The sequence below is a fragment of the Nothobranchius furzeri genome, chromosome 2 (genome assembly GCF_043380555.1).
Source record: "Nothobranchius furzeri strain GRZ-AD chromosome 2, NfurGRZ-RIMD1, whole genome shotgun sequence".
Taxonomy (NCBI): domain Eukaryota; kingdom Metazoa; phylum Chordata; class Actinopteri; order Cyprinodontiformes; family Nothobranchiidae; genus Nothobranchius; species Nothobranchius furzeri.
In genome coordinates, this window is record NC_091742.1 from 911,932 (window position 1) to 937,996 (window position 26,065).

General features: G+C 47.6%; 1 protein-coding gene across 1 annotated transcript in view; it reads right to left on the reverse strand.

Annotated features, from left to right (window-relative positions):
- LOC107377458 (scavenger receptor cysteine-rich domain-containing protein DMBT1) overlaps positions 1 to 26,065 on the reverse strand; it is a 61,187-nt gene that overhangs the window by 32,481 nt on the left and 2,641 nt on the right. The window contains exons 4-10 of the mRNA XM_070548724.1: positions 22,669 to 22,962; positions 22,250 to 22,561; positions 21,877 to 22,167; positions 21,150 to 21,464; positions 20,772 to 21,065; positions 616 to 924; positions 180 to 494 (exon numbers count right to left, since the gene is read on the reverse strand). Coding sequence (XP_070404825.1) covers positions 180 to 494; positions 616 to 924; positions 20,772 to 21,065; positions 21,150 to 21,464; positions 21,877 to 22,167; positions 22,250 to 22,561; positions 22,669 to 22,962 — 2,130 coding nt within the window. The remainder of the gene's footprint in view (positions 1 to 179; positions 495 to 615; positions 925 to 20,771; positions 21,066 to 21,149; positions 21,465 to 21,876; positions 22,168 to 22,249; positions 22,562 to 22,668; positions 22,963 to 26,065) is intronic.

Here is a 26,065-nt window from a genome sequence, read left to right on the forward strand (position 1 = left end):
ATGACAGATCGTGAAGCTTGGTGCATCAAAAAGTGTGCAACACTTAAAAAAGAATTGGGCAAAGAATCAGTTTGGTTCAAAATACCCTGAAACAAACCAAAATATAGACAGTGAGTTTAAAAGCATGGGGCACATTTACACTTAGGGCAAATAAAATAAAATAATCATCATAACTTTACCTGCACAGTCAACTCCAGCATCACGTTCGTGCCCACACTGTGATGCCCTGAAACCTTTGACTGAACACTGCTGAAGAGAAGTCGCGTTGCCGAAGCAGGAATTACTCGCCTCCACCACAGACCCGTTGCCTTCACCAAAATGGGCACCTCCTGGAGCATTCAAAGCTTTGCCACACTCCAGCAACTCACAAACCACCTCGGCTTTACTTTGGGTCCAGTCTGCATCACAAACTGTTTTCCAAGTTTCACCCTGACGGACTTCCACTCTACCGGAACACTCATCCTTGCCGTTGGACAATCGAACTTCCAAGCTCCCTGCAGAGGTGAGTAAATTAAAATGCAACTACATGACAACAAAAACTGAATGAAACATGAACTCTGTAATGTAACAAGACTCTAGTACAAAGTGAAATTTCGTTTGGTTGTCTTTTCTTACCAGTGCAAACGACTCCAGCGACAGAGGTTGAGTTGCAGCTTCTGTCTATATACGGTCTCAGTGGGCACTGAGATATGACAGATTCCCTGCCACTGCATTGAATTTGCATGATCCAGGGCTCTCCAGAGCCACGGCCATACTCAGACATTGTTGTGATTTTATGAGCCCCACCACAATTCAGCTGTCTGCAAACCACCATCGCTTCATTGATGTCCCCTGATTTACCGCACACTGTCCTCCAAAGACCTTCGCTGTAAAACTCAACTCTTCCAGCACAACGATGGGGCCCATCAGCTAGCCTCAAAATTCCTGTAAATTATAAATTATATTAAAGTATAAATATTTAATAAAATGCTTTAAAGACAATTCAAATGAATTCAGTGCCTAAGAAATAACCCCAGTGCACGTGTGTCTTCTCATTCAGTTTAAGTTTGTGACAAATCATTTACTGATGACAAAAGTCATGAATAAATCATCTTTGTTACATTCATTCTGTGTTTCTTATCTGATTCAATTTTTTTGGTGCTTTACTAATACAGTAAATGGACCTTGTTTTTACGTTTTTGCTGACGTGTTTCAGCTCTTACTGCAGCCTTAGTCAGAGCTTTTGCCGATGTTGGTGGCGCCCTGTTTCTCCCACAGTATGTACTTTTTTTTTTGCAGTTTGCACAGTATTTTGATTATGGCTCCACATTTTTTCTCTGATAATATCTTGTCTTCCAGGTGTACTAATCTTTTTCAAATTGCCATATATGTTATGTTGTTTTTTCATCGCTGTTGCCATTATGCCTTAGATGTATGGAAAGGCATTACTGGTTTAGGCTCGATCTTTGCAGTTTTTATTTTTTTGGGGGGGTTCTTTGTTTTGGTTTGTCTTTACTTTTTGTCATTGCTTGTTGTTTTCCTTCATTTATGACCCATGTTGGGTATCTGCAGGTTCTTAAAAGGCTTTGTATGTGTTGGTTCTTCTGTCTGAGGTCTTGTTCTTTTGTTATTATGTTTGCTCGTAAGGTTCTGAGTAAAAAGAAATCAGCCATAACAGACCACTGTCTGAGAAAATTATATAACTGACTGGGACAGCACTCAGATTATAAACGCAGACGAAGAGAAATTCAAACGATGGATCAAAGAAGCAATTGAATTAAGGAAACGTGGACCCAGGAACAAGAACAGAGATACTAGACCATTCATGTTACCTGGCGATCAACGGGAAAGGCACGGGCAATATTGTCCTCTACTACCCACAGATAAGGACAGCAGTAGCTCAGGAGGTACAGCAGGCTGTCAAGTATTCGGACGGTTGCAGGTTCGATCCCGGCTCTGACCGGAGAATGCTGCTTTTGTGTCCTTGGGCAAGACACTTACCGCCACCACCTTGTCTGCTGGTGGTGGTCAGAGGGACTGGTGGTGCCTGTGCTCGGCAACCTCGCCTTTGTCAGTGCGCCACAGGGCAGCTGTAGCTACATTGTAGCTCATCACCACCAGCGTGGGGATGTGTGTGAATGGATCAAGGATACACTGTATGCAGTGTAAAGCGCTTTGGAGTCCCGTGAGTCAGAAAGGTGCTATACAAGTGCGGGTCATTTATCAGTATCTTAAACAGAGATGGAAGTGACACCACCAACATTGGCGAAACCTCTGACGAAGGCTAAAGTGAGAGCCCAAACATGACAGCAAAAAGGTAAAAACAAGCTCCATTTACTCTATAAAGAACCCAAAAAACTGAAATCTCTTTAATATTTATCCTAAATGGAAATGGTATGGGAAAACACCTCGTACAATAACTTAGAGATGGGAAATTAAAATGAATGACTTGTTTCTGCAAAGAAAAAATACATCAGTAGATCACTTGTAACACATGTTCCCTCTGTGTTTCACATGTTAGCTCTGTGTTACACTTGTTACCTCTGTGTAACACATGTTACCACTGTGTTATACATGTTACCATTGTGTTATACATGTTACCACTGTGTTATACATGTTACCACTGTGTTATACATGTTACCACAGTGTTACACATGTTAACTCTGTGTTACACATGTTAGCTCTGTCTTACATATGTTCCCTCTTTGTTACACTTCTTACCACTGTGTAACACATGTTACCACTGTGTCACAAATGTTAACTCTGTGTTACACACGTTAAATCAAAACATCCAAATTATAAAACTATGCCCCACGTCATCTTAACTTCAGTTCCAAGCGTTCTAGAGAGGTTATCGGAGTAGCCAATCTGTAACTTTCCTCTTAAAGTCGAAAGAACCTGGAAAGAAGAAACAAGCTGGATTAAATCTGTTGCATGTTCCACCTGCTGCAACGGCTCCTTCAGAATAAAAGCTGAACAATCATGACCCCTTCAGGGTCTCGCTGATGCCATTAAACTGTCGTGACCTGGGAGTAAATCAAGACTGGAAGGGTCGGCAACCGTTGCATATCTACAGGTGTCGGTTCCAAGAGGGTCCAAGCTGGACCCCCGACATTCCGGATCTAAACGGGGACTTTCTCTGGGGTACGTAGACCGACAGATGTCGTCTCAATGTGTAATATAATCTCCAACCAAAGCTTAGAGCGAGACACCATCTCACTCCCATCAGAACTAATCGTTCTATTTCATCTAGTCTTAGCCCTTTAGCTAGCTGCTATTGGAAGGATGATCTCAGCATCAGCCAATCGTGAAGAGCTTAAATGTACGCCCACCAATGGTGGGCACCCCTTGTGGGTATATAACTGGAGCGACTCCACTGCTCGCCTCCGTTATCTCTTCAAGCCAAGCTTAAGAGCTTTCTTTAAAGAGCAAATTATCGAAGAAACAACATTCAACTCACCAGCCATGTCCAGCGATGCCAGGACCTGTCCGGCCTGCCAGACGGGCTCCATCTCCAGCAGCGACCTGCACGCCAAGTGTGAGGTCTGTCTCGGGGCTCATCACGCTGGCCTGGCCTTGACCCCCCAGGCCTCGTGCCCGTTTTGTGCTGCTCTGCCCGTGGCTGAAAAGGTCCGCCGGGTCGAGTGCTTCACCCCCACCACCGACGAGGAAATTCCGGTGGCTGGCACGTACTCGCTGGACAAGGCCTTTCAGTTCTTCGTCATCGGTCAGGAGCCGGCTGGCTCCTCCCGACTGGACGATGTCATCGACAGTGAGGAGTACGAAGAGGCTGGCTGCCATAGCCCTTTTTTCCTCCTGTACAACACGGAGGTCGACGAGCCTTGTGAGGAGTACGACGAGGCTGGCTGCCATAGCCCTTTTTCCCTCCTGTACAACACTGAGGTCGACGAGCCTCGTGAGGAGTACGACGAGGCTGGCTGCCATAGCCCTTTTTCCCTCCTGTACAACACAAAGGTCGACGAGCCTCGCTCAGCGGGTCCTCCTGCCCCAGTGGCTTCTAGCTCCTCCCTGCCAGCAGTTAGAGCACTGCTCCAGGAGCTGCCCTCCATCATCTCCGCGGCCGCGGTCCGCAAGGGGCTAGCCGTGCCAGAACCGCCTCTGCCTGAGGCAGATGATTTGGCAGGAATTTTCGGGTCAACACAGACGCGCTGTCCAGACCCCGTCTGGCCGCATTTCCCCACTGCCATGAGCTGCTGGACCGCCGCCTTCTCCGAGCCTGCTAGGCTTAAGGCGCCAATTTCCACATATACGCCCATTACCAAGGTCGAGGGCTTCTCCGACCTGGGCTGGCCATCCGTTCCTCCACTGGAGCCGGTCTTGGCCTCGCTGTGTGGCGCTAAGAACCACCTCGCTGGCCCGTGAGCAGTTGCCGCTTCTAAGCATGACCAGCTGCTGACGCGGCTGACCGATCATGCACACCAGTGCGCCTTCCAGACCGGCGCTGCAGGAAATATCTTTGCCCTTCTTGCCCTTTGGCGTTTCCAAAATGGTGGAAGAGCTTGATGTTCCTGACGAGTCAAAAACCATCATTACCAAAACTGCTGGTGCCATTCTCAATCTGTGCACTGCTGTGCTCACCGGTTCTGCTCGCATTGCTGCCTGGCAGACCCTTGTCCTTTTTTTTTTTTTTTTTTTTTTTTTTTTTTTTTTTTTTTTTTTTTTTTTTTTTTTTTTTTTTTACCGTGTCCTGTCTGGCTGTGAAGCAAGCAGAATTGATGTCTGAATGCTGGTGACAAGCCTTACAGATTTATTCTCAGGTGGAGCATCAAAGCGTTTGCTTTTAATGTCACGCCTGATACTTAAAACTTTATTGTTATTGTTGTTGAATGCTTTGTAATTCCGACCAGACACGGAGACAGAGGTGAAAGAGAAAGGAAGAGAAAAGGTGGAGAGAGAGGAGGGGGGGGGGGGGTCCTCAAAAATAAACAATGAACAAGAGTCTGCTTCTAGACCTGCCGAATAAGACAAAAAAAAAAAAAAAAAGGACAAAAAAAGGGACACGACAACAATACAACAAGATCTACCTATCACTGCGTCAACTTGATGAAAAAAAAAAAAATATATATATATATATAGATAGATATATACATACATATATACATATAATCAACATTGGTTAACTGAAGAATCACGATAATAAATCACAATGCATTAAGTGCCCCCCATAGTCTTAAGACATGTGTTGAACGTGCCCAAGCCCATACTTTTGAGAGCACCATGCGAGCACCTGTGTGTGTACACGCACTTGTTTATTTAAGGTTTCTCTATAGGAGCGCCCAACAGAGAGTGTGAGGGACCACAGATCCGCCCCCCAAAGATGCGCAGGAGACGGGGGGGAGCTCCAAGTCCCAGAGATCCAGGCGTTGCCCCAGAATGCAGGAACCCCAAGGAGACTGCAACCAGAAAGGCCCCCCCCCCCCCCCCCCCCCGAGAGGCACAGAGGATCGCCCCGGGGGGCCACAACCAGCAGCCGGCAGAGTCCCTGGAGATATCAGCGGCAAGCCCACAGGCCCGCCCGCAGCCTCCCACCCCCTAGCCGGCCGAGCCCGGGACCCAGCGACCCGGGACCCAGGGGTGACCACCCCCGCCGGGGACCCAGCAGAGCCCAGGGACCCAGACCCCACCAGGCAGCCACCGGGATCTATCTGGCAGATGCCAAAATCTTAAACCCCCAGACCCGGTTACCACGAACACTCAGGCAGACCATGGCACAAGCCCCCACACCAGGTGTGGCAGGGGGAGGGGGGGCAAAGATCTATATCATAAAGAGAAGTTCCAGGAGAGGGGAGGACCCAAAGGCCCCACCTGACATATACAGTCATACACAAACACAGTCACACACTCCCTCCCTCATGCTCACACATGCACATACAACCCAAGACTTACAAAAATGCACGCCGGACACTCATTCATGCTCCCCTTACACACCCTATTAACTCTGGTCCCGGTACTGCTGCACATGGGGTACAACCATCACTGAGTACCAGAGTTTGACCCTTTCTGCTGGGGTGCTGATGAGCAGGCTCCCCCGCCCAACGCTGAGCACAGCAACCCACCACCCCAGACCCCAACCAGACGGCCAGATCTCCCTCCTAGCCTCCAGCCCCAGGAAGCCTAGCAACAACAGAGGTGGCTAAGACCCCTAGTCTCCCTCCACCTGCTCCAATATAGTGTTGTGTGATCATGAGGTGTATTCCATGGCTGTGGTGAGTGGGCAGTGCGGGCATCATCCGGCATATGCCAGCTGATGCCACCGCACCACCCCACTTACACCCTCAGCCATCAGTGTCTAAGTGCGGTTTAAAATTGGAAGTGGGCACCGGCACTCGGGAGGAGGCTGAAATATCCCCCTGCCAAATGCCATTGAATGTGCTCACTCCCAAGGCCCTAAGTGTGTGTTTGTGTGGAATGTCGTCAGTGGAAGTGTATAAGGTGCAAATAAAATTGGGGGGCAGGTTGCCACAGGAATGCGGAAATGGGGTCCATACCCGCACTCCCTGACTTGCCCACCCCCCAAGGTCCTATGTGTATGTTTGTGTGATGATGTGAGGGAGCAGGAGGAGAGAAATATGCGGGGATGGGGAGGAATGGCTGGTTGGGCTTAGTCCTCCAGGGAGCCAGCTCCCCTACTGGCCCCAATAGGCACCTCTGTTGTCAAACTGCCACCCAGGGCATGGAAACCCCAGCCCATCCTGCCAGGGCCCAAAGCAGCAGCATTACAGAGCCTCACGGAGTCCGAGGGCACCAACCCAGCCCCATCCCAGCAGAATATCTATGCCCATCCCTGCATTTGCACAACTTCCAGAATATATAAGACATGGGACATCCAGGTAAGGTTTGGTCCTCCCCGTCCTGGACCTCCCCCTCCCCTGTGATGGAACGGCAGAGGAGCCAAGGTCTACCTGATGCCCCCGAACCCGGGCCAGGCACTGCTGAGTGTTCCTGCCTTCTTCCCGGCAGCATACATGTCAGGACCCGACCCCCAAGGCCCCGCCCAGATACCCACACGGGGCCGGCCACCCCCAAACCCCGAGCCCCCAGGCCCCCACCCAGACCCGCCCAGGGGTATTGCAGCCGCCAGGCAGTGACCCATGGCCTCCGCCAAGATCCCCAAGGGGCCCCACTCACAACCGCCAGCAGTCCACCCCCCGAGGCAACCCAAGCACCTCCAGAGGGGGGCAAAGCCCCCCAGTCCCAGACACCCCCAGTGAACCCACCTCCAGGGAACATCCGGATACTCCAAACTCAGACCCCCCCCCCCCCCCCCCCCCACCATCCCACAGGACAACATCAATGGCCCCCCACCCTCGCTATGTGATGGAACCGATCAAAGGAGCCCAGAGAGATTCATCTGAAGTGGAAGCAGAGGCTATATCAAGTGCAATATGATCTAACAAAAGATTTCTATACTGGTTGATGCAGAGAGTTTCTCTATTTTTCCAATTCAAGAGGATAGTTTTCTTAGCGATGCACATGGCAGTCAGAACCACGTGAACCAAAGATGTTGCAATCGGGACATCGTCCAGGTTTCCCAGTAAACAAAGAGAGGGGGAAGTTGGGATATGACATTTCAGACATTTTGACAGATCCTCACATACTCTACCCCAAAATTCCTGGACAGGTGGGCAGGACCACAGTGCATGAATGTAATTGTCAGGAATGTTGTTTGTGCAGTGTGTACAGGTGTCAGACGACACAAACCCCATCTTGAACATCCGATGACCTGTGTAGTGTACTCTGTGTAGAATTTGGTACTGAATTAATTGTAAATTGGGGTGTCTGATCATTTTAAAAGTTTTTAAACAAGTTTGGGACCAGAAGCCCTGGTCAAGGCTAACTGATAGATCCACCTCCCATTTTTCAATAGGGATTGCAATTTTATCGTCTATTTTGGACAGTGTCTTATATACTTTAGACAGTAGTTTGGGGGGTTTGAGATTATATAAGTCTAATACCCTTGGTGGTGTTTGTAATTCTATTTTATTGAGCTTAAATTTTTGTTTGACTACAGATTTAATTTGGTGATATTCTAAAAAGCTATTCTTATCCATTCCAAATTGGAAGACTATTTGATTAAATGGGATGAAGTCCAATCCTTCATATATGTGTTCCAGGTAAAGGATTCCTTTATTTTTCCAGTCCGGAAGGTTCATCATTTTGTTGTTTTGCAAAATGTCAGGATTGTTCCAGATAGGTGTGCGTCTGCATGGTACTAGTGAAGACTCATTCTCTGGCAGACCCTTATCCAGCGGGCCTTGTGGCTCAAGGCCCTGCCCTCCATTCCTGATCACCTGCACAGGGAGATGCTGGAAGGCCCCATCACCTCTGACGTTCTGTTTGGTACCCATCTTACGAGCGTCATCGAGAGGGCTCAGAAGGCGGCTGAACTGTCAGCCACGGTGCGAGACCTGGTCCACCTTCGGTCAGCCTCGCACTCCGGCCGTTCCTCCAGAGGATGGGACGAACGGTGCGGAAACTTCAGGCGGCCAGCTGCACCGTCCGCCCCGCGGAGCCGGTCTCCCGCTTCGGCTCCACCTCAGCGGGACCAGAGAGTTGGCGGCCAACGGTTCCGAAAGAGCCAGCAGACACCGTCTTGGCAGTCACAGGCGCAGGAACCTAGCCAAAAACAACCACGAAAACGACTCGTTGGGAGGAATGTGTATGCTTATGACTGTAATGTTAACTCTGTGAATGATTTTGGTTTTGAAATAAAACCCAGAAAACGTCACATTGAGAGCACAATCCTACAGTTCTCTGCAGAACCCTCTGCCGAATCCTCACACATGTTCCCCACACCAAGCACTGCGACACATCTGCATGTTCCCGCAATCCGTCATAATACACGGCCAGCTGTAAGGGTGCGCTCCATTTGCGCACCGGCCCCAGCCTCCGGCCGGGCCCAACTCATCCTGCTTCCCCCACAGCGTTGGGTGGGATGGGATGTCATGGCGCTGTCGCGACCACGCGCAGTGACACGGTACACGGCTCCATCCGCTGGCACTTTGTCGTCCCTGTGCATGGGCCCGGCTCCCACTTGTCCTTGATCCTTGGACTCCACGCTCCTTGGTGCGGATCAGCCTCTTCCAGCTGTTCACACTCGCCCTTTCGAGCACAGCCCTCCATGGGTCGCTCCCAGTTCTCTGGTGCGAGCGACGGCGGTAAGGGCGTGAACCCAGTCCTCAGACGTTGTTCACGTGACCTCGAACACGCGTCCGCTGTTGGAACGCGTGCAAGAATGGCGCCGCCTTTGCCTCATGAGCAAATGGATGTCGGACACCATTCACTACGGTCACACTTTCCATTTTCAGTCCGCTCCTCCTCCCTTCAACGGGATCGTGGAGACGACGTTCACGTCACAGTTACAATCTCAGGCCCTGGAGCTAGAGCTGCGGGAACTTCTGTCCAAGGACGCAATTTCCCAAGTCCCTCGCAGACGAGAGCTCTCGGGCTTCTACTCCCGCTACTTCATAGTACCAAAGAAGTCGGGAGGAATGAGACCAATTCTCGACCTTTCTCTGTCCAACTGCTCCATAGCAGTGATGCATTTCCGCATGTTAACAATGAGGCAAGTCCTGGAATACGTGCGCTCTGGGGACTGGTTCACGTCAATAGACCTGAAAGACGCATACTTCCACATCCCAGTAATTCCCAAGCACCGGAAGTTCCTGTGCTTCTCATTCAAGGGAGTTCAATACCAGTTCAATCGTCTCCCTTTCGGCTACTCGCTAGCCCCGCGCACCTTCTCCAAATGCCTGGAGACCGCGCTGCAGCCACTGCACACGGCGGGAATGAGGGTTTTATTTTACCTGGACGATCTGCTCATATGCGCCCAGTCCAAGGACGAGGCGTCAGAGCAAACCAGGAAGTTAATAGAGCATCTGTCAACCCTGGGGTTTTCCATAAACTGGGAAAAGAGCTCCATCCTTCCATCCCAGTCGATTGTGTTTCTCGGGGTGGAGCTGAACGCCTCTCTACTGAGAGCACGTTTGTCTCCGGCGAGAGCGGCAGATCTCACCACGGTGATCTCCCGCGTGCAACCCCGCAAGATCATGAGAGCCCTGTTAGTCATGAAACTTCTGGGCATGATGGCTGCAGCCCACGCTGTGGTGCCGCTAGGTTTACTGCACGCGAGGCGCCTGCAGCGATGGTTCATCCGCCTCCGGGTACACCCGATATGTCAGAAGAGACGTACGTTGAGGGTTCCCCCTTCAGTGGGCGGGGACCTCGTTCACTGGGGGAATCCCTGCATCCTCTCACACGGGGTCCCCATCGGACGTCCTACGTCACACGTATGTGTTTACGGATGCGTCACTGTTGGGATGGGGGGGCACGTGCTTGTCCCATACGGTAGCAGATCGCTGGCCTCCCACACGCACGAGCACATAAATGTATTGGAGCTTTTGACAGTGAGGAATGTGATCAGACACTTCGCTGCCCTTCTCGAGGGCCGTCATGTCAAAGTTCACACAGACTACCAGGTGGCGGCAGCCTACATAAATCGCCAAGGGGGAGTTCGATCCCTCCCACTATTGCGTGTAGCCACAGATTTACTGTGTTGGGCACATGTCCACCTGCTGTCCATCAAAGCCACCTACATTCCGGGGGTCCTGAATGTAGCAGCGGACATCCTGTCGAGAGGGGTCCCCGCGACTCCGACTGGCGTCTGCATCCCGCACTGATATCACAGATCTGGATGAGGTTCGGGGAACCCTCTGTGGATCTGTTCGCAGCTCGCGAAAACGCACAGTGTCGCCTGTGGCTTTCCCTGAGTCCCCGGGACCATCCCCCACTCGGAGCGGACGCCTTCTCGCACCAGCCCTGGCCTCAGACGCTCCTGTATGCATTTCCGCCAGTCCCACTGATTCTCCGTCTCCTGGACCGAGTTCGGTCGGAACGGCTCTCAGTAATTCTGGTAGCTCCCAGACGCTTGTCCGCGTCATGGTTTCTGGACCTGCAAGCGCTAGTGTCCGGCTCTCCGTGGAGGGCGGACTCCCTTCTCCAGGCGGATGGGATAATCAAACATCCTCCGGAAATAGGCCAACGGCTGTGGGTCTGGCCGCTGAGCGGTCACGCTTAGAGGCTTCTGGGCTGCTGCATGATGTGGTCGCCACGATTCGGAGTGCGTGGGCGCCCTCTACCGTCACATCTTATGTCGCTAAGTGGGCAGCTTTCCAGAAATGGTGCACGGAGCGAAATGTTCATGCGCTCTCCTGCCAGCTGGCGGATGTCCCATCGTTTCTGCAGATACTGATGGAGGGGGCCTTGCATTCAGCACTATTAAAACATATGCTGCAGCTATCTCATCCTGTCACCAGGGTTTTGGAGATAGATCTGTTTTCAATCATCCGCTCACAAAGCCTGTTTGTGCACTACAGAGATTCTTCCCTTGGGCAAGTGCTGTCGATCCAGCGTCTTTCACACTGGCTGTGTGACGCCATTTCACTCGCTTACACATCATCAGGGCAGGATCCTCCTGAGACACTCGGGGCTCGCTCAGCCAGGGGGTTTTCCTCTTCTATGGCGCTCCACAGTGGTGTGTCGATGGAAGACATTTGTCAGGCTGCTTCATGGGCTTCACCCTGTTCCTTTACTCCTTATTATTTACGAGATGTGGCTTCAGGATTCATCACTCGTTCAGTGCTTGGACCTCAGCAGGCTGAGTGAAGGCATTTTGGCACCACATCAGCACTGCTTGAATGATTTTCATCCTCTTGTGGATGATCATTTTAGTGGGGCCCCACTCTCCTCTCTGGTTGCCTCAGCCTTTTAAGCCCTGGGCTACGGCTGAGCATCCCTCACTAAAAGGAGACATGTTGGGTGTGTCCATTGGTTGAGCTAACCAGTGTGGCGTAAACCCATCCAGCTGCGCATTATTCCAATAGCAGCTAGCTTAAGGGCTAAGACTAGACAAAATAGAACGTTGGTTACGTATTGTAACCCCAGATTCTATGAGTCTAGTCACAGCCCTTAAGCCAATGGCCCCACTGGTTCTGTTAGGACTAAGAGCCATCGGAGGCGAACAGTGGAGTCGCTCCACTTAAATACCCACAAGGGGTGCCCACCATTGGTGGGCGTACATTTAAGCTCTTCATGATTGGCTGATGCTGAGATCATCCTTCCAATAGCAGCTAGCTTAAGGGCTGTGACTAGACTCATAGAATCTGGGGTTACAATACGTAACCAACGTTTTTCCGGATTTGCTGGTTCTAAATTGTAAATGGTAAATGGCCTGTATTTGATATAGCGCCTTCTAGAGTCATGGAACCCCTCAAGGCGCTTTACAACACAATCAGTCATTCACCCATTCACACACACACATTCACACACTGGTGGGGATGAGCTACGGTGTAGCCACAGCTGCCCTGGGGCGCACTGACAGAGGTGAGGCTGCCGAGCACTGGCACCACCAGTCCCTCCGACCACCACCAGCAGGCAAGGTGGGGTGAGTGTCTTGCCCAAGGACACAACGACAGCGACAGACTGAGCGGGGCTTGAACCTGCAACCTTTCGATTACGGGGCAAGCATTTAACTCCTGTGCCATCGTTGTTCTGAACATATGCTTGGGGTGCCTCGGTGGGTGGACTGCTGGCGGTTGTGAGTGGGGCCCCTTGGGGATCTTGGCGGCAACCATGGGTCACTGCCTGGCAGCTGCATTGCCCCTGGGCGGGTCTGGGTGGGAGCCTGGGGGCTCGGGGTTTGGGGGTGGCCGGCCCCGTGTGGGGATCTGGGCGGGGCCTTGGGGGTCGGGTCCTGACATGTATGCTGCCGGGAAGAAGGCAGGAACATGCATCAGTGCCTGGCCCGGGTTCGGGGGCCTCAGGTAGACCTTGGCTCCTCTGCCGTTCCATCACAGGGGAGGGGGAAGTCCAGGAGGGGGAGGACCCAACCTTACCTGGATGTCCCATGTCTTATATATTCTGGAAGTTGTGCAAATGCAGGGATGGGCATAGATATTCTGCTGGGGTGGGGCTGGGTTGGTGCCCTCGGACTCCGTGAGGCTCTGTAATGCTGCTGCTTTGGGCCCTGGCAGGATGGGCTGGGGTCTCCTTGCCCTGGGTGGCAGTTTGACAACAGAGGTGCCTATCGGGGCCAGTAGGGGAGCTGGCTCCCTGGAGGGCTAAGCCCAACCAGCCATTCCTCCCCATCCCCGCATATTTCTCTCCTCCTGCTCCCTCACATCATCACACAAACATACACATAGGACCTTGGGGGTGGGCAAGTCAGGGAGTGTGGGTATGGACCCCATTTCCGCATTCCTGTGGCAACCTGCCCCCCAATTTTATTTGCACCTTATACATTTCCACTGACGACATTCCACGCAAACACACACTTAGGGCCTTGGGAGTGAGCACATTCAACGGCATTTGGCAGGGGGATATCTCAGACTCCTCCCGGGTGCAGGTGCCCACTTCCAATTTTAAACCGCACTTAGACACCGAGGGCTGAGGGTGTAAGTGGGGTGGTGCGGTGGCATCAGCTGGCATAGGCCGGATGATGCCCGCACTGCCCGCTCACCACAGCCATGGAATACACCTCATGATCACACAACACTATATTGGAGCAGGCAGAGGGAGACTAGGGGTCTTACCCCCAAATTCCACTACCTCCGCTCCGCTGCGCTCCGCTCCGACACGAACGCCGGAGCAAAATCGGTCCCGTTCTAGTCAATCAGAGCAATTCCACTACTGCGGCCGTGCTCCGGCAGTGCGGCGCCGTGCGGCGCCCTCTGTTCCGGCGTCCGGCAAAAATAGAATCGATCCTATTTTTGCCGGACGCCGGAGCACCTCCGCAGTAAATGGACAGAAATCACAACGGCCCAACAGGAAAAGGAGCAAGCACATCTTCCGTTTTTCACAATAAATCGCTAAACAAAAGGCGTTTTTTGTTTCATATGCACAGGTTTAACAACTTTTAACAACTATCAATGGCGGCTGAAGTTTAAATGCACAAAAATAAGCCATAAATACAGTTGCCACTATCAAAGTAGTCACACTTTGTTGATCCAAACACTGCTGATCTCTCAACACAATGATGGGCAGATTAAACAGCTCATTTCCGATGCTTCTCCCGCACAACGGGTGTTTGGATCTAACTTCCGCGTTTATTGCTCGGACTGTATCGCAAGATCTCGAAAATCCCGCGCATGCTTGTTTGCCCCCCTCAGGTCTCCGCACCGGAGCGGAGCCGTTGTAGAGCGGGTACCAGTAAAATTGAGTTCGGAAGCGAGCGGCTGCGGAAGGCGGGGGCGGACCGGAGCGGAGCGGAGCGGAGGTAGTGGAATTTGGGGGTTAGCCACCTCTGTTGCTGCTTGGCTTCCTGGGGCTGGAGGCTAGGAGGGAGATCTGGCTGTCTGGTTGGGGTCTGGGGTGGTGGGTTGCTGTGCTCAGCGTTGGGCGGGGGAGCCTGCTCATCAGCACCCCAGCAGAAAGGGTCAAACTCTGGTTACCAGTGATGGTTGTACCCAATGTGCAGCAGTACGGGGACCAGAGTGAATAGGGTGTGTATGGGGAGCATGAGTGGGTGTCCGGCATGCATTTTTGTAAGTCTTGGGTTGTATGTAAATGTGTGAGCATGAGGGAGGGAGTGTGTGACTGTGTTTGTGTATGACTGTGTATGTCAGGTGGGGCCTTTGACTCCTCCCCTCTCCTGGAACTTTTTTTGATGATATAGATCTTTGTCCCCCCTCCCCACCACACCTGGTGTGAGGGGTTGTGCCTGGGTCTGCCTGAGCGTTCATGGCAACCGGGTCAGGGGGTTTAAGATTTTGGCATCTGCCTGATAGATCCCAGTGGCTGCCTGGTGGGGTCTGGGTCCCTGGGCTCTGCTGGGTCCCCGGCGGGGGTGGTCACCCCTGGGTCCCGGGTCGCTGGGTCCCGGGCTCGGCCGGCTAGGGGGTGGGAGGCTGCGGGCGGGCCTGTGGGCTTGCCGCTGATGTCTCCTGGGACTCTGCTGGCTGCTGGTTGTGGCCCCCCGGGGCGATCCCCTGTGCCTCTCGAGGGGGGCGGGGGCCTTTCTGGTTGCAGTCTCCTTGGGGTTCCTGTGTTCTGGGGCAGCGCCTGGATCTCTGGGACTTGGAGCTCCCCCCCATCTCCTGTGCATCTTTGGGGGGGCTGATCTGTGGTCCCTCACACTCTCTGTTGGACGCTCCTATAGAGAAACCTTATATAAACAAGCGCGTGTACACATACATGTGCTCACATGGTGCTCTCAAAAGTATGGGCTTGGGCACGTTAAACACAGGTCTTAAGACTATGGTGGGCACTTAATGCACTGTGATTTATTATCCTGATTCTTCAGTTAAGCAATGTTGATTATATATTTCTTCATTAAGTTGACGCAGTGATAGCTTGATCTTGTTGTGTTGTAGTTGTGTCCCATTTTTTTTGCCCTTTTGCTTTTTTTGCCTTTTTCTGCAGGTCTAGAAGCAGACTCTTTTCTTTTCCTTTCTCTTTCACCTCTGTCTCCATGTCTGGTCGGAATTACAATGCATTCAAAGACAATAACAATAAAGTTTTAAGTATCAGGCGTGACATTAAAAGCAGACGCTTTGATGCTCCACCTGAGAGTAAATCTGTAAGGCTTCAATTCTGCTTGCTTCACAGTCAGACAGGACACAGTAAAAAAATAAATAAATAAGATAAAATAAAATAAAAATAAAAATAAAAAGATCTGATCTTCTGGTTAAATTTACTCAAAGATCCATTAAGGTGATATTTCATATTTCATGATATTTCACATTCTATGGTTTCTAATTAAATGTAAGAACATCTTCTCTACACTAGTGATAGGAATTACGGCTCTTTTTAGAGAGCCGGCTCTTTCGACTCCCAAGGGGCTCCTCAGATTTTCTGTTGTGTTAAGTACATTTACAACCAAAATAATGCAAAACTATATGTAAAATGATTTACTAATGTAAAAAATGCTATATAATAGTAATAATAATGCATTTAATTTGAAGAACACTGTACAGATAAAAATTGACGAACATAGAAACAACAAAGAAAACAAGTACAGTCAATTATTCAGCATTGCTAAAAGATACAAATAAAGTAAGAGAACGCCAGCCGGAACAGATGGGTTGTAAGGTGTGCCTTGAAGATGGAGAGAGAGTCAAGGTTACCGATATTAGGTGGAAGAGAGTTCCAGAGCTTAGGAGCGGAGTAGCTAAATGCTCGACCCCCCATAGTACTGAGTCTGATCCTGGGAATAACAAGGTGTGGTGAAGCAGAGGAACAAAGTAAGCGAGAGGAAGAGGTAGTTTTAAGCAGATTAGATAAATAAGGGGGAGCAAGATTATGGATGGATTTGAATGTGTGTAACATGAGTTTGTATTCTACTCAAGATGGCGGCGCACACGGCTGCAGCGGCTTACGGCTCTCCGGCTCAGTACTCCTTTTTTTGTTTAGTTTGCTTAGTTTGTATGTCTTTCTTATTTTTTTCTGCGCACTCTGCTCCGCTGGGACAGGACAAAGGACTCCGGTAAGAGCAGGGGGGGAGGCTTCAACATGTTCAGACTGCTTCCCTCAGGGAAGCGCTACAGATGCATTAATACAAAAACCCACAGACTCAAAAACAGTTTCTTCCCCAAAGCAACAACCACCCTGAACTCACACATGCACCGATAACACAGCCCCCACTTCCCACTTCCTCTATTGACCACCGCTATTTATACCATTTGTATGTGCAATAACTGAATATACATAACACTAATACTGTCCATATGTATATAGCGCTGCAGAACTTGACCCCCCCCCCCAGCATGTTTTTACACTGAGTAGGAGATGCTCTGAATCTCATTTTACAATTGTATAGTGACAATAAAGGCATTCTATTCTATTCTATTCTATTCTATTCTATTCTATTCTATTCTATTCTATTCTATTCGGAATTTGACAGGTAACCAGTGGAGTTTGTTCAGGACAGGGGCGATATGGTGAAATGAGGGAGTTCGGGTGACTACCCGGGCAGCAGAGTTCTGGACCAGTTGTAAGCGGTTGATGGATTTCAGGGGGAGGCCAAACAGAAGGGAGTTGCAATAATCAAGACGGCTTATGACTAGGCTATGGACCAAGGTGGCAGCAGTCTGAGGAGAGAGGGAGGGATGGAGATGGTTAATATTTCCTAGGTGAAAATAAGCAGCTCTAATGGTATTGTTGATGTGTTGCTGAAATGAAAGTGTGCTGTCAAAAATGACACCCAGGCTTTTTACAGAGAGGGAGGGTGAAACTGAAGATTTATCAATGGTAAATGAAAAATTGTTAGTTATAGAAAGGGTGGATTTGGAGCCAACTAAAAGGATTTCGGTCTTATTGCAGTTTAATTTGAGGAAATTTGAGGAAAGCCAGGCACTAATGTCAGATAAGAGTCAGTGAGGGAGGATGGAGGAAGGGTACTGGAAGGCTTGGTGGCAAGATAGAGTTGAGTGTCGTCAGCATTACAATGAAATTGAACATTATGTTTGCAAAAAATTTCGCCAATGGGAAGAAGATAGATGATAAAAAGGAGGGGGCCAAGAACAGATCCTTGTGGAACACTGGAAGTCACTGGAGAAGAGCGAGATTGAAAAGTGTGAAGTTGTATAAACTGGGTGCGTGATGAAAGATAAGATTTTAACCAAGCCATAAGGGTATCGGTAATGCCGATTGCAGACAGTCGTTTGAGTAAGATGGGGTGAGAAATGGAGTCTAAAGCAGCACTTAAATCAAGCAGAATGAGGATGGAGAGACTGGTATCGGCAGCCAACAGAAGATCATTTGTAACTTTGATAAGAGCAGACTCAGTACTATGACGGGGGCGGAATCCTGACTGAAAAGTTTCATAAAGAGAATTATGGGATAAATGAGAGTGTAGTTGAACAGCCATCACTTTTTCAAGAATTTGGGATAGAAATGGAAGGTTAGAGAAGGTTATTGTAGTCGTTTGGATCAGCAACTTGCTTTTTTAAGATGGGAGTGACAACAGACATCTTAAACAGAGCGAGGAAAGAACCAGTGGTAAGAGATGACTGTAGAATGTTGATGATGAGGGGTAAAAGGGACGGAAGACAAGATTTAACTAAGGCGGTGGGAAGAGGATCTAGACGGGTTGAAGGTTTAGATTTTTGGATGAGTGATGATAAAGTGGAGGCGTCTGGAATAGAGAAACTGGACAGAGGTGAGGAATAACTAAGCACATCAGGGGGAGGATGGAGAGTAGAAACTGTAGAAAAGTGTTAGTGAATTTTCACGATTTTCTGATTTAAAAAGTCCATGATAGTATTGCATACATCGTTGGAGTAAAAATGTAGTGGAAGAGAATGAGGATAGCTGAAGGTTTTGTTGACCAGTGAGAATAGAAACTTTGAGTTGCCATCATTAGAGTTAATTAAACCAGAGTAATAGGCTGCTTTAGCAGAGCTAATAATGTTCCTATAGTGGGCTAAGTGAGCTAGGTACATCTCCCTATGTGCAGAGAGACCACTTTTCCTATATTACCTTTCCAATTGGCATCCAGCAGCTTTCAGCTCCCTGAGTTCAATGTTGAACCAGGTTGCAGAGCGGGAAATAGAAACGGACCTAGTCTTAACAGGGGCTAGATTGTTGAAAATATTATGAACACTAGAGTTATAATGGCTAACTAGGTCATCAGTAAAGGTAGAATGATCAGAAATCTAGATAGATGAGAGGTGTGAAGAGAAGATGTCGATATTGATATCCTTAGTATTCTGAAAGTGAATAATGCGGGGTGACTTGACTGGAGAAAGAGATAGAAATAAAGAAAGAAATCAATAAATGGTCAGAAATATGAAGGCCAGTCACACTGGGGTCAGAGGGGATAAGACCAGAACAGCAGACCAAATATAAGGTGTGACCTTTGTTGTGGGTGGGAGTGTTGATATACTGAGAAAAACCATGACTGTCATAACAAGACAGAAAATCTTTAGTGAGTGGTGAATTAGTAATGTCCACGTGAATATTAAAATCACCCAGTATGACTATAGTGGGTGAAAGTGATGATAAGTGGTAAAGAAGAGTAGCAAATTGAAGCAAAAACTCATGATGGGGTTTAGGTGGACGATAAACAACAGCAATAAGGGTAGGGATGGATCCAGGTAGTTGAAGGACAAGACATTCCATAGAGCTGAATGATGGGAGAGCCACAGGTAGAGCTCTCCATATCTTACGGTGAATTATCGCGATAGCACTGCCCCGGGTACCACAAGATTTGGAGGTGTAAACATATCCAAAGGGGCAGGAGTCATTGAGCAGAGAAAAGTCGTTAGCCGATTGCTAAGTTTCAGTCAAGCAGAGGAAAGTCAGGTTATTTTCAGAGATAATGTCATGGATGTGATGACTTTTCGATGTTAGAGAATGGATGTTGAGCAAGCAGAGGTTGATAGTGGAGAGGTGTTGTCCATCCAGAACATTAGCCTGCCTGGCTAGGGAGATCAATAACCCGACGTTAAAAAGTTAAAACGTTTAAAAAAAGGGCTAAAAACGCTAAAAAAAATATGCTAAAAAAGACAAAAACACTGGAGAGCAGTGGCAGCAAGTCGCGCCAGCGTCCACTCACTCAGCTGTTGTCAATGTCAATATATCAAATATTTATCATTTCTATGGATTTAATAACTGAACACTTTAAGAAATCTCCACTTTCTGACTGCTGGCGCTCATTTTCTCCCCGTCTTCGTCGCACTCTCCTCTCTCACTCGCCTTTTTCCTCCTCCTCATTCCCTCTCGTCTCCTTCCACCCGCATGTGCTCTGCTGTGTGTCTGAGTCTGATCCTCCCTCTTCCCCGCCCCAACTGCTCTGTGTGTGGATAGTCTGGACACGCAGTTACACATGCTGACCAATCGCCTATAGCTTTCACCAAAGCAATAGGGGAGGGGGGAGGGGAGGGGACGGCTCCCAATGACGAGCCGGCTCCCATTGTTCACTTCAGAGGCGGCTTTTAGAGCTGGTTTGTTCGCGACTGACACATCACTACTGTTACCACTGTGTTACACTTGTTACTAATGTAGTACACAGGTTACCACTCTGTAACGCACCATACCACTGTGTTACACTTGTTACAACTGTGTTACACTTGTTACCACTGTGTTACACTTGTTACAACTGTGTAACACATGTTACCTCTGTGTTACGCATGTTACCACAGTGATACACATGTTACCACTGAGTGAGACATGTTACCACTGAGTGAGACATGTTACCACAGTGTTACACATGTTACCACAGTGTTACACATGTTACCTCTGTGTTACACATGTAACCACAGTGTTACACATGTTACCACCGAGTTACAAATGTTACCACTGTGTAACACATATTACCACTGTGTTATACATGTTACTACAGTGTTACACATGTTACTACAGTGTTACACATGTTACCTCTGTGCTACACATGTTACCACTGTGTAACACGTGTAACACAGTGTCAAACATGTTACCACAGTGTTACACATGTTACCTCTGTGTAACACATGTTGCCTCTGTGTTACATATTTTATCTCTGTGTAACACATGTTACCTCTGTGTTATACATATTACCACTGTCTAGCATGTGCTACCACAGTGTTAAATGCATTACCACAGTGCTACACATGTTACCACTGTGTAACATGTGTAACACTGTGTAGCACTGTGGTAACTTTTCTTACACATTGGTAACAAATCTAAATCACCCAAGTGTCTGCACTGCTGTAGGGAAGATTTATGCTTTATAACTTCAAACATTTGACCAAATAACTGGAAAAATAAATAAAGTTTAAATGATGTAAAGTACATACCAGAACATTCAACAGACACTTCTTGATCATTGTTGGTTCTGGGATGCTCTCTGATCGTGCACTCTGTGACAGAGCTCTCGCTTCCTCTGCAACTCATCTGCAATCCTCTGACATCTTCACGTTGTCCAAGTAACCCAGAGAACCTGACAGGATCTCCACAGTCCATCTCCCTGCACACCACTGCAGCTTCATTCTGTCCAAAGTTGGATTTGAATGCAGGTGACCAGTGATCATTGTGATAGATTTCAACTCTGCCTGAACACTGGTCAGAGCCGTTGATCAGTCTGATGAAAGCTAAAATGCATCAAGGGAGAGATGTTCAGAAATGTTATTTCAGTCTCACTTTTACACGGATGAAAAAGTAATAGACATAAATACCTGCGCAAATCACTCCCGCATCTTCTCCGTGTCCACAGTTATTTTGTCCAAAGGGGGGTCGGGGGCAGTGCAAAAGAGACGTCTCATTGCCAGTGCATGCAACATCATCTAGCCAGATTTCTCCTTGGCCTGGACCAAAAAATGCTGAAGATCTGGCTGCCTTAGCAGTTCCACAGTTCATGGCTCGGCACACCACCTGAGCATCTTTGATATCCCAAGCATCATCACACACTGTTCCCCACTGATCATTATGCAGAATCTCCACTCTGCCAGAACAGCGGTCTGTGCCATTGACAAGTCTAATGGGAGGATTACCTGGGGAGAGATTAGGTTACATAATGTCAAGCAAGGTTTATCATCAAATGTTCAGGGAGCTAATTATTGATACCAAAAAAATGTGTGTAAAACAAGTGTTTAGGATATTAGTTTCTAATCAAATAAGGATTTATAAGCAGTGCCCTGCAAAACTCAACAAGATTCTCAAGTGAGCTAATTTTGTGCAAAAGCTAAATGATGAAAACTAGAGAATACATTCATTTGGACTACTTGAAAATCTTTAAGTTGGAGTTGTTTTCCCCATTAAGGGGCTCTATGTGGAATAGTTGCACGCTTTCTTTGAAATTCTTCTTACTCCCTGTACTCCATACATCCTCAGGCATTAGTAGAAATCTGGAGCAAAGTGAGCCTCAATGGTAGAAGATATGTAGAATGATGCTGAACATCTTACCTGCACATGAAACGTAAGCGCCATCACATCTCCCCACATGTTCCTCAAGCGTACACTGGCTAATTGAGCTCACGTTACCAGAGCACCGATTCCTGAAGCCTGTCAATGTGCTGTCACCAAAGCCGACAGAATCTTGGGTTTTCTTTGGAGAGCCACAATTCAGTTCTTTACAGACAATTGCGGCCTCTCTGAGGCTCCAATTATCATTACAAATTTTGCCCCAACGACCATTGTGGAAGACCTCCAACTTGCCAGAGCATCTGTCAGTCCCATTGATCAGTCTCACCGTTTCTGGAAAGAAGACAAATGAAAACGTGAATGGGTCTGAGCTTGTATTTTTTCAAGCCTCAACAAAAGGGAAGCATTTTTGCACCTGAGCACATAACGCCCGCATTTTGACTGTGGTTACAGTCGTGTTGTCCAAAGCCATGTGGGCAGTCAGTAATTGAATTCTCGTGGCCAGTGCACTCAATATCATCCATCCAAACCTGCTGGGGGCCTCTTCCATAGAAGGCCCTGTTCTTAACTGCAACAGGACTTCCACAGTTCATCTCTCTGCATGCTACTTCTGCTTCTTGAATCCCCCATCTGTCATCACAAATGGTTTCCCACTGTCCATTATTGAGGACTTCTACTCGACCAGAACAACGATTAGTCCCATTTACCAACCGTATGGCCTTGTTGTCTGTCACACATGGAGAAAATACAGGATTCAGATTAAATTCATGGAAAAGAAAATGTGTCACACTGAAATGACAACAAATTACTGTTGGTAAGCTGTGATTGACTTACACTTGCAGACAATGGTGGCATCAACACAACTCTCTCTGAAATCTGAAAGCTGGCATTCTGAGATGGAGGTCTCATTTCCAACGCAGCTGGTTTTGAGTCCTGACAGGCTTTGACCCTCTCCAAAATATTGTGCTGCAGACTCAACAACAGGAGAGCCACACCTGAGCTCACGGCACAGAACTTCGGCTGTGTTCTTTACCCAGTCACTGCTGCACACTCGTTTCCACTGGCCTTCGTGGAAGACCTCCACTCTGCCGTTACAGCGATTGCTTCCATTCACGACACGCACGTGGTCTAACACATAAGCAGAACATGACATTAAAGGGATACTATGCAGTTTTGCTTGATTTTAGCACCCCCATTGTTTGCTAATGAAAGCAAAAGTCAAACCCATCTCCATGCAGTGCATTCATTAAAATATAGGGCCAGAATCTACTTGCTCTCTTACAATGCATACATGTTTAAAATTGTTGCCACATGTAACTTGAGTTTATTTGAAGCCTCGTTTGTTTGCATCCCCCGAAATTAATGTGACGCATCTGATTGCTGCAATATACAGGTAACCAGTAGGCAGAGTTGACAAAACGAGTGTGACACACTCACCATGGTAATTCCATCAGTGGTTTAGAGGTATTTTATACCATCTACGATACCGCTGCTGACTTTTTGTTTTTTTCATGAGCTCAAAATAAACCACTTACTGTTCTCTTCTATTGATGCCATTTTTGTTTTGGTTGTGCCCACAAACCCAACTCTCTATCCAGTCTGAGTACTAGTCTGCCCTCAGGTGGAAAAATCCAGTACAACATGCCGTGCAACAACAGCTATGTGAACAAAGATGCAGTCTGCTGCCTCCTCCAACACGAGGGTAAACAGCAAGTATATTCCAGCCCTTAAACTAACAGCTGAAATGCCTCCTCAGCCTTCATTAGTTTCTTCAGGAGTGATTCATCACTAAATCACATAAATCAGCTGTGTTCATGATCCAAAACATGCAGGAAACTGTCACGTTTTGCGGGATGGTTAGGACCGCTGACGTCATTAGGTCCCCTAAAATAATCACAAGCCCCCCCCCCCCCCCTATCATTTTTTTTATTTTTATTTTTTTCAGTTAACTTTTTTTTATTTGTTCACATCTACATGCTCAACACAATCACGACACGTGTAGTTGGTACAGGAGTTTTTTAGTCTGAAACAGAAATAATAATTGATGAATATAGAACTACACCGTCGCACACAGGAAGTATCAAGAAAGGACTTCCTCCACTTCCTTAACCCCGACAGCTTTGTTGACAAGTCAGGGGGCGGGGCGATACAGCAAAACCTATATATCGATGAGCAAACTCTGCTCAGCGCTCATGTAAGTCACTCAACATCACATTAGGGTAAGACAGCAACAGCAGCACACCGTAACATTTCAAGGTTATAGTTCAGACTTCAGAGAGAGGAAAATGCTACCGCACCGACATGCTAATGCTAACTCCGCTAGCATGTTTACATGCCGCAAACCATAATGATAAACTTTGATGTCAAGTAAAACGATCAGAAAACTCCCCTGAAGTGACATGATTAACGAGCCAGCCAGTTCATTGAGTGACTTAATGCCACCAACTTGAGCGTACAGCAATGAGTCTGCACGAGCAGAACCTGCTCTGCGCTTGTGTGCAGGAGCTGCAGCCCTCTCTGTGGGCTCAACTCTGTCTCTGCGCATGCAAATCTCTCCCTGCTCTCCTCAACAAGTAGCCTCTCTAACAGTCAATCACAGACAGCTCTGTTTTATCCAATCAAAGCATGTCCAGGAAATACTGCTTTACAGAAAAACACCCATTTAACAGCTTATTGAACTGGTTTCTGCTGCTGGTTAGCTACCAGTCACCATCCACTGCCTGCATAATACTTTGTTGTAATTCATGTGTCATGATTAGGGTGACCATATTTGACTTCCAGAAAAGACACATTGCCCATTCCTAAAACTGTTAAATTGCACTCTTTTCAGTTAAAGAGGACTTTTAATTTCAACATACAAAGTGTTTCTTCTCTGTTTGGTCAGACAAATGATTCCTTGATGTGTAAAAGGAAGTGAACAGTGGAAATGTCCCAGGAAAAGAGGAGGGTTAATCAACCTAATTAAATATAATTATATAAAGTCCTCTTGATCTGAAAAAAGTGCAATTTTCCTGCCAGTATTTCCTGGACATGCTTTGATTGCGTAATGGAGAGCTGTCTGATTGGCTGACAGAGAGGCTACATTGCTTTAAAAATTGCAAATTGAGCAACAACAGGGAGATTTGTGCAGGCAGAGACGGAGTTGAGCATGCAGAGAGAGGGCTGCACACGACTGCAGAGCAGGTTGTGCTCTTGCAGATTGATCACTGCACGCTCCAGTTGGTGGCACAAAAATCACTCCACACTAAAAACCTGAATCAGAATATGGCCGAATGTGTATATTATTGACCGTTTTTCTATATTATATATTTTTTCTATAATATATATATTATATTATAGGTACATATATGTATCTATAATATAGTTAACAGCCAGTTTTATATATGTCACATATATTGAAAAGCTATATCAAAACATATGTTAAAACCTATATATTTATATGAAATCTTTCCATGTGGGTTGTCAATTGCTTAATATTTCCTATGTTTACCTATGGGAAAGAAAGGAGATATTGTACTCATCTAACTTCAACAAATTTGGGCAGCTTAATGTGACGTTATGGAAAATGCCATCATCATGAGCAACCAAACATAGGCTATATTAGGCTAACAGTTGTCCATATTCTGTACCATTTATCCACCAATGGCTTTTTCAATTATTGTGAGTGAAAACTAAATGGCATAGTAGCATTTGTTCTGGCATTAGAAATTCAAAATGTTTTTCAATGTGTTGGCTAGATGGATATACGAAGATTTTTTTAAGAGAGTGAGTGAGGAACAGGAGAGAGACCAGGTGGTTGATGCTGAGGAGATCTGCATGGTCAAGGTCAGTGATCTACAGAGAAAACAGGGGCGAGCGCACCGTTATGAGCATTTACCTGAGCACAAAGTTCCTAAGCAAAATTGAATGGTTTTCTATTTAGAAGTGAACAGGTAAGAGACCTTGAGAAAAAAAAACTATAATTATCATCTGACCAGCAACCTTATGTCAAGTTGTATCTGTATAGTTGACTTTCTGTATTATAAGTTCTACTACTTGCTGGATATTTTTATATATACTGTCATTTTGTCTTGTAATTGTTAATTACACACTCCTTTATTCCATATCATAGCAGTGTTATTCACAGTGGCGGCTGGCCACGAGAGGGTGATAGGGCGCCGCTCACCCCAGTTTTCCCCAGTGTTTTTAATTTTTATTTAAAAAAATAAATAAATAAAATTAACAATAATAA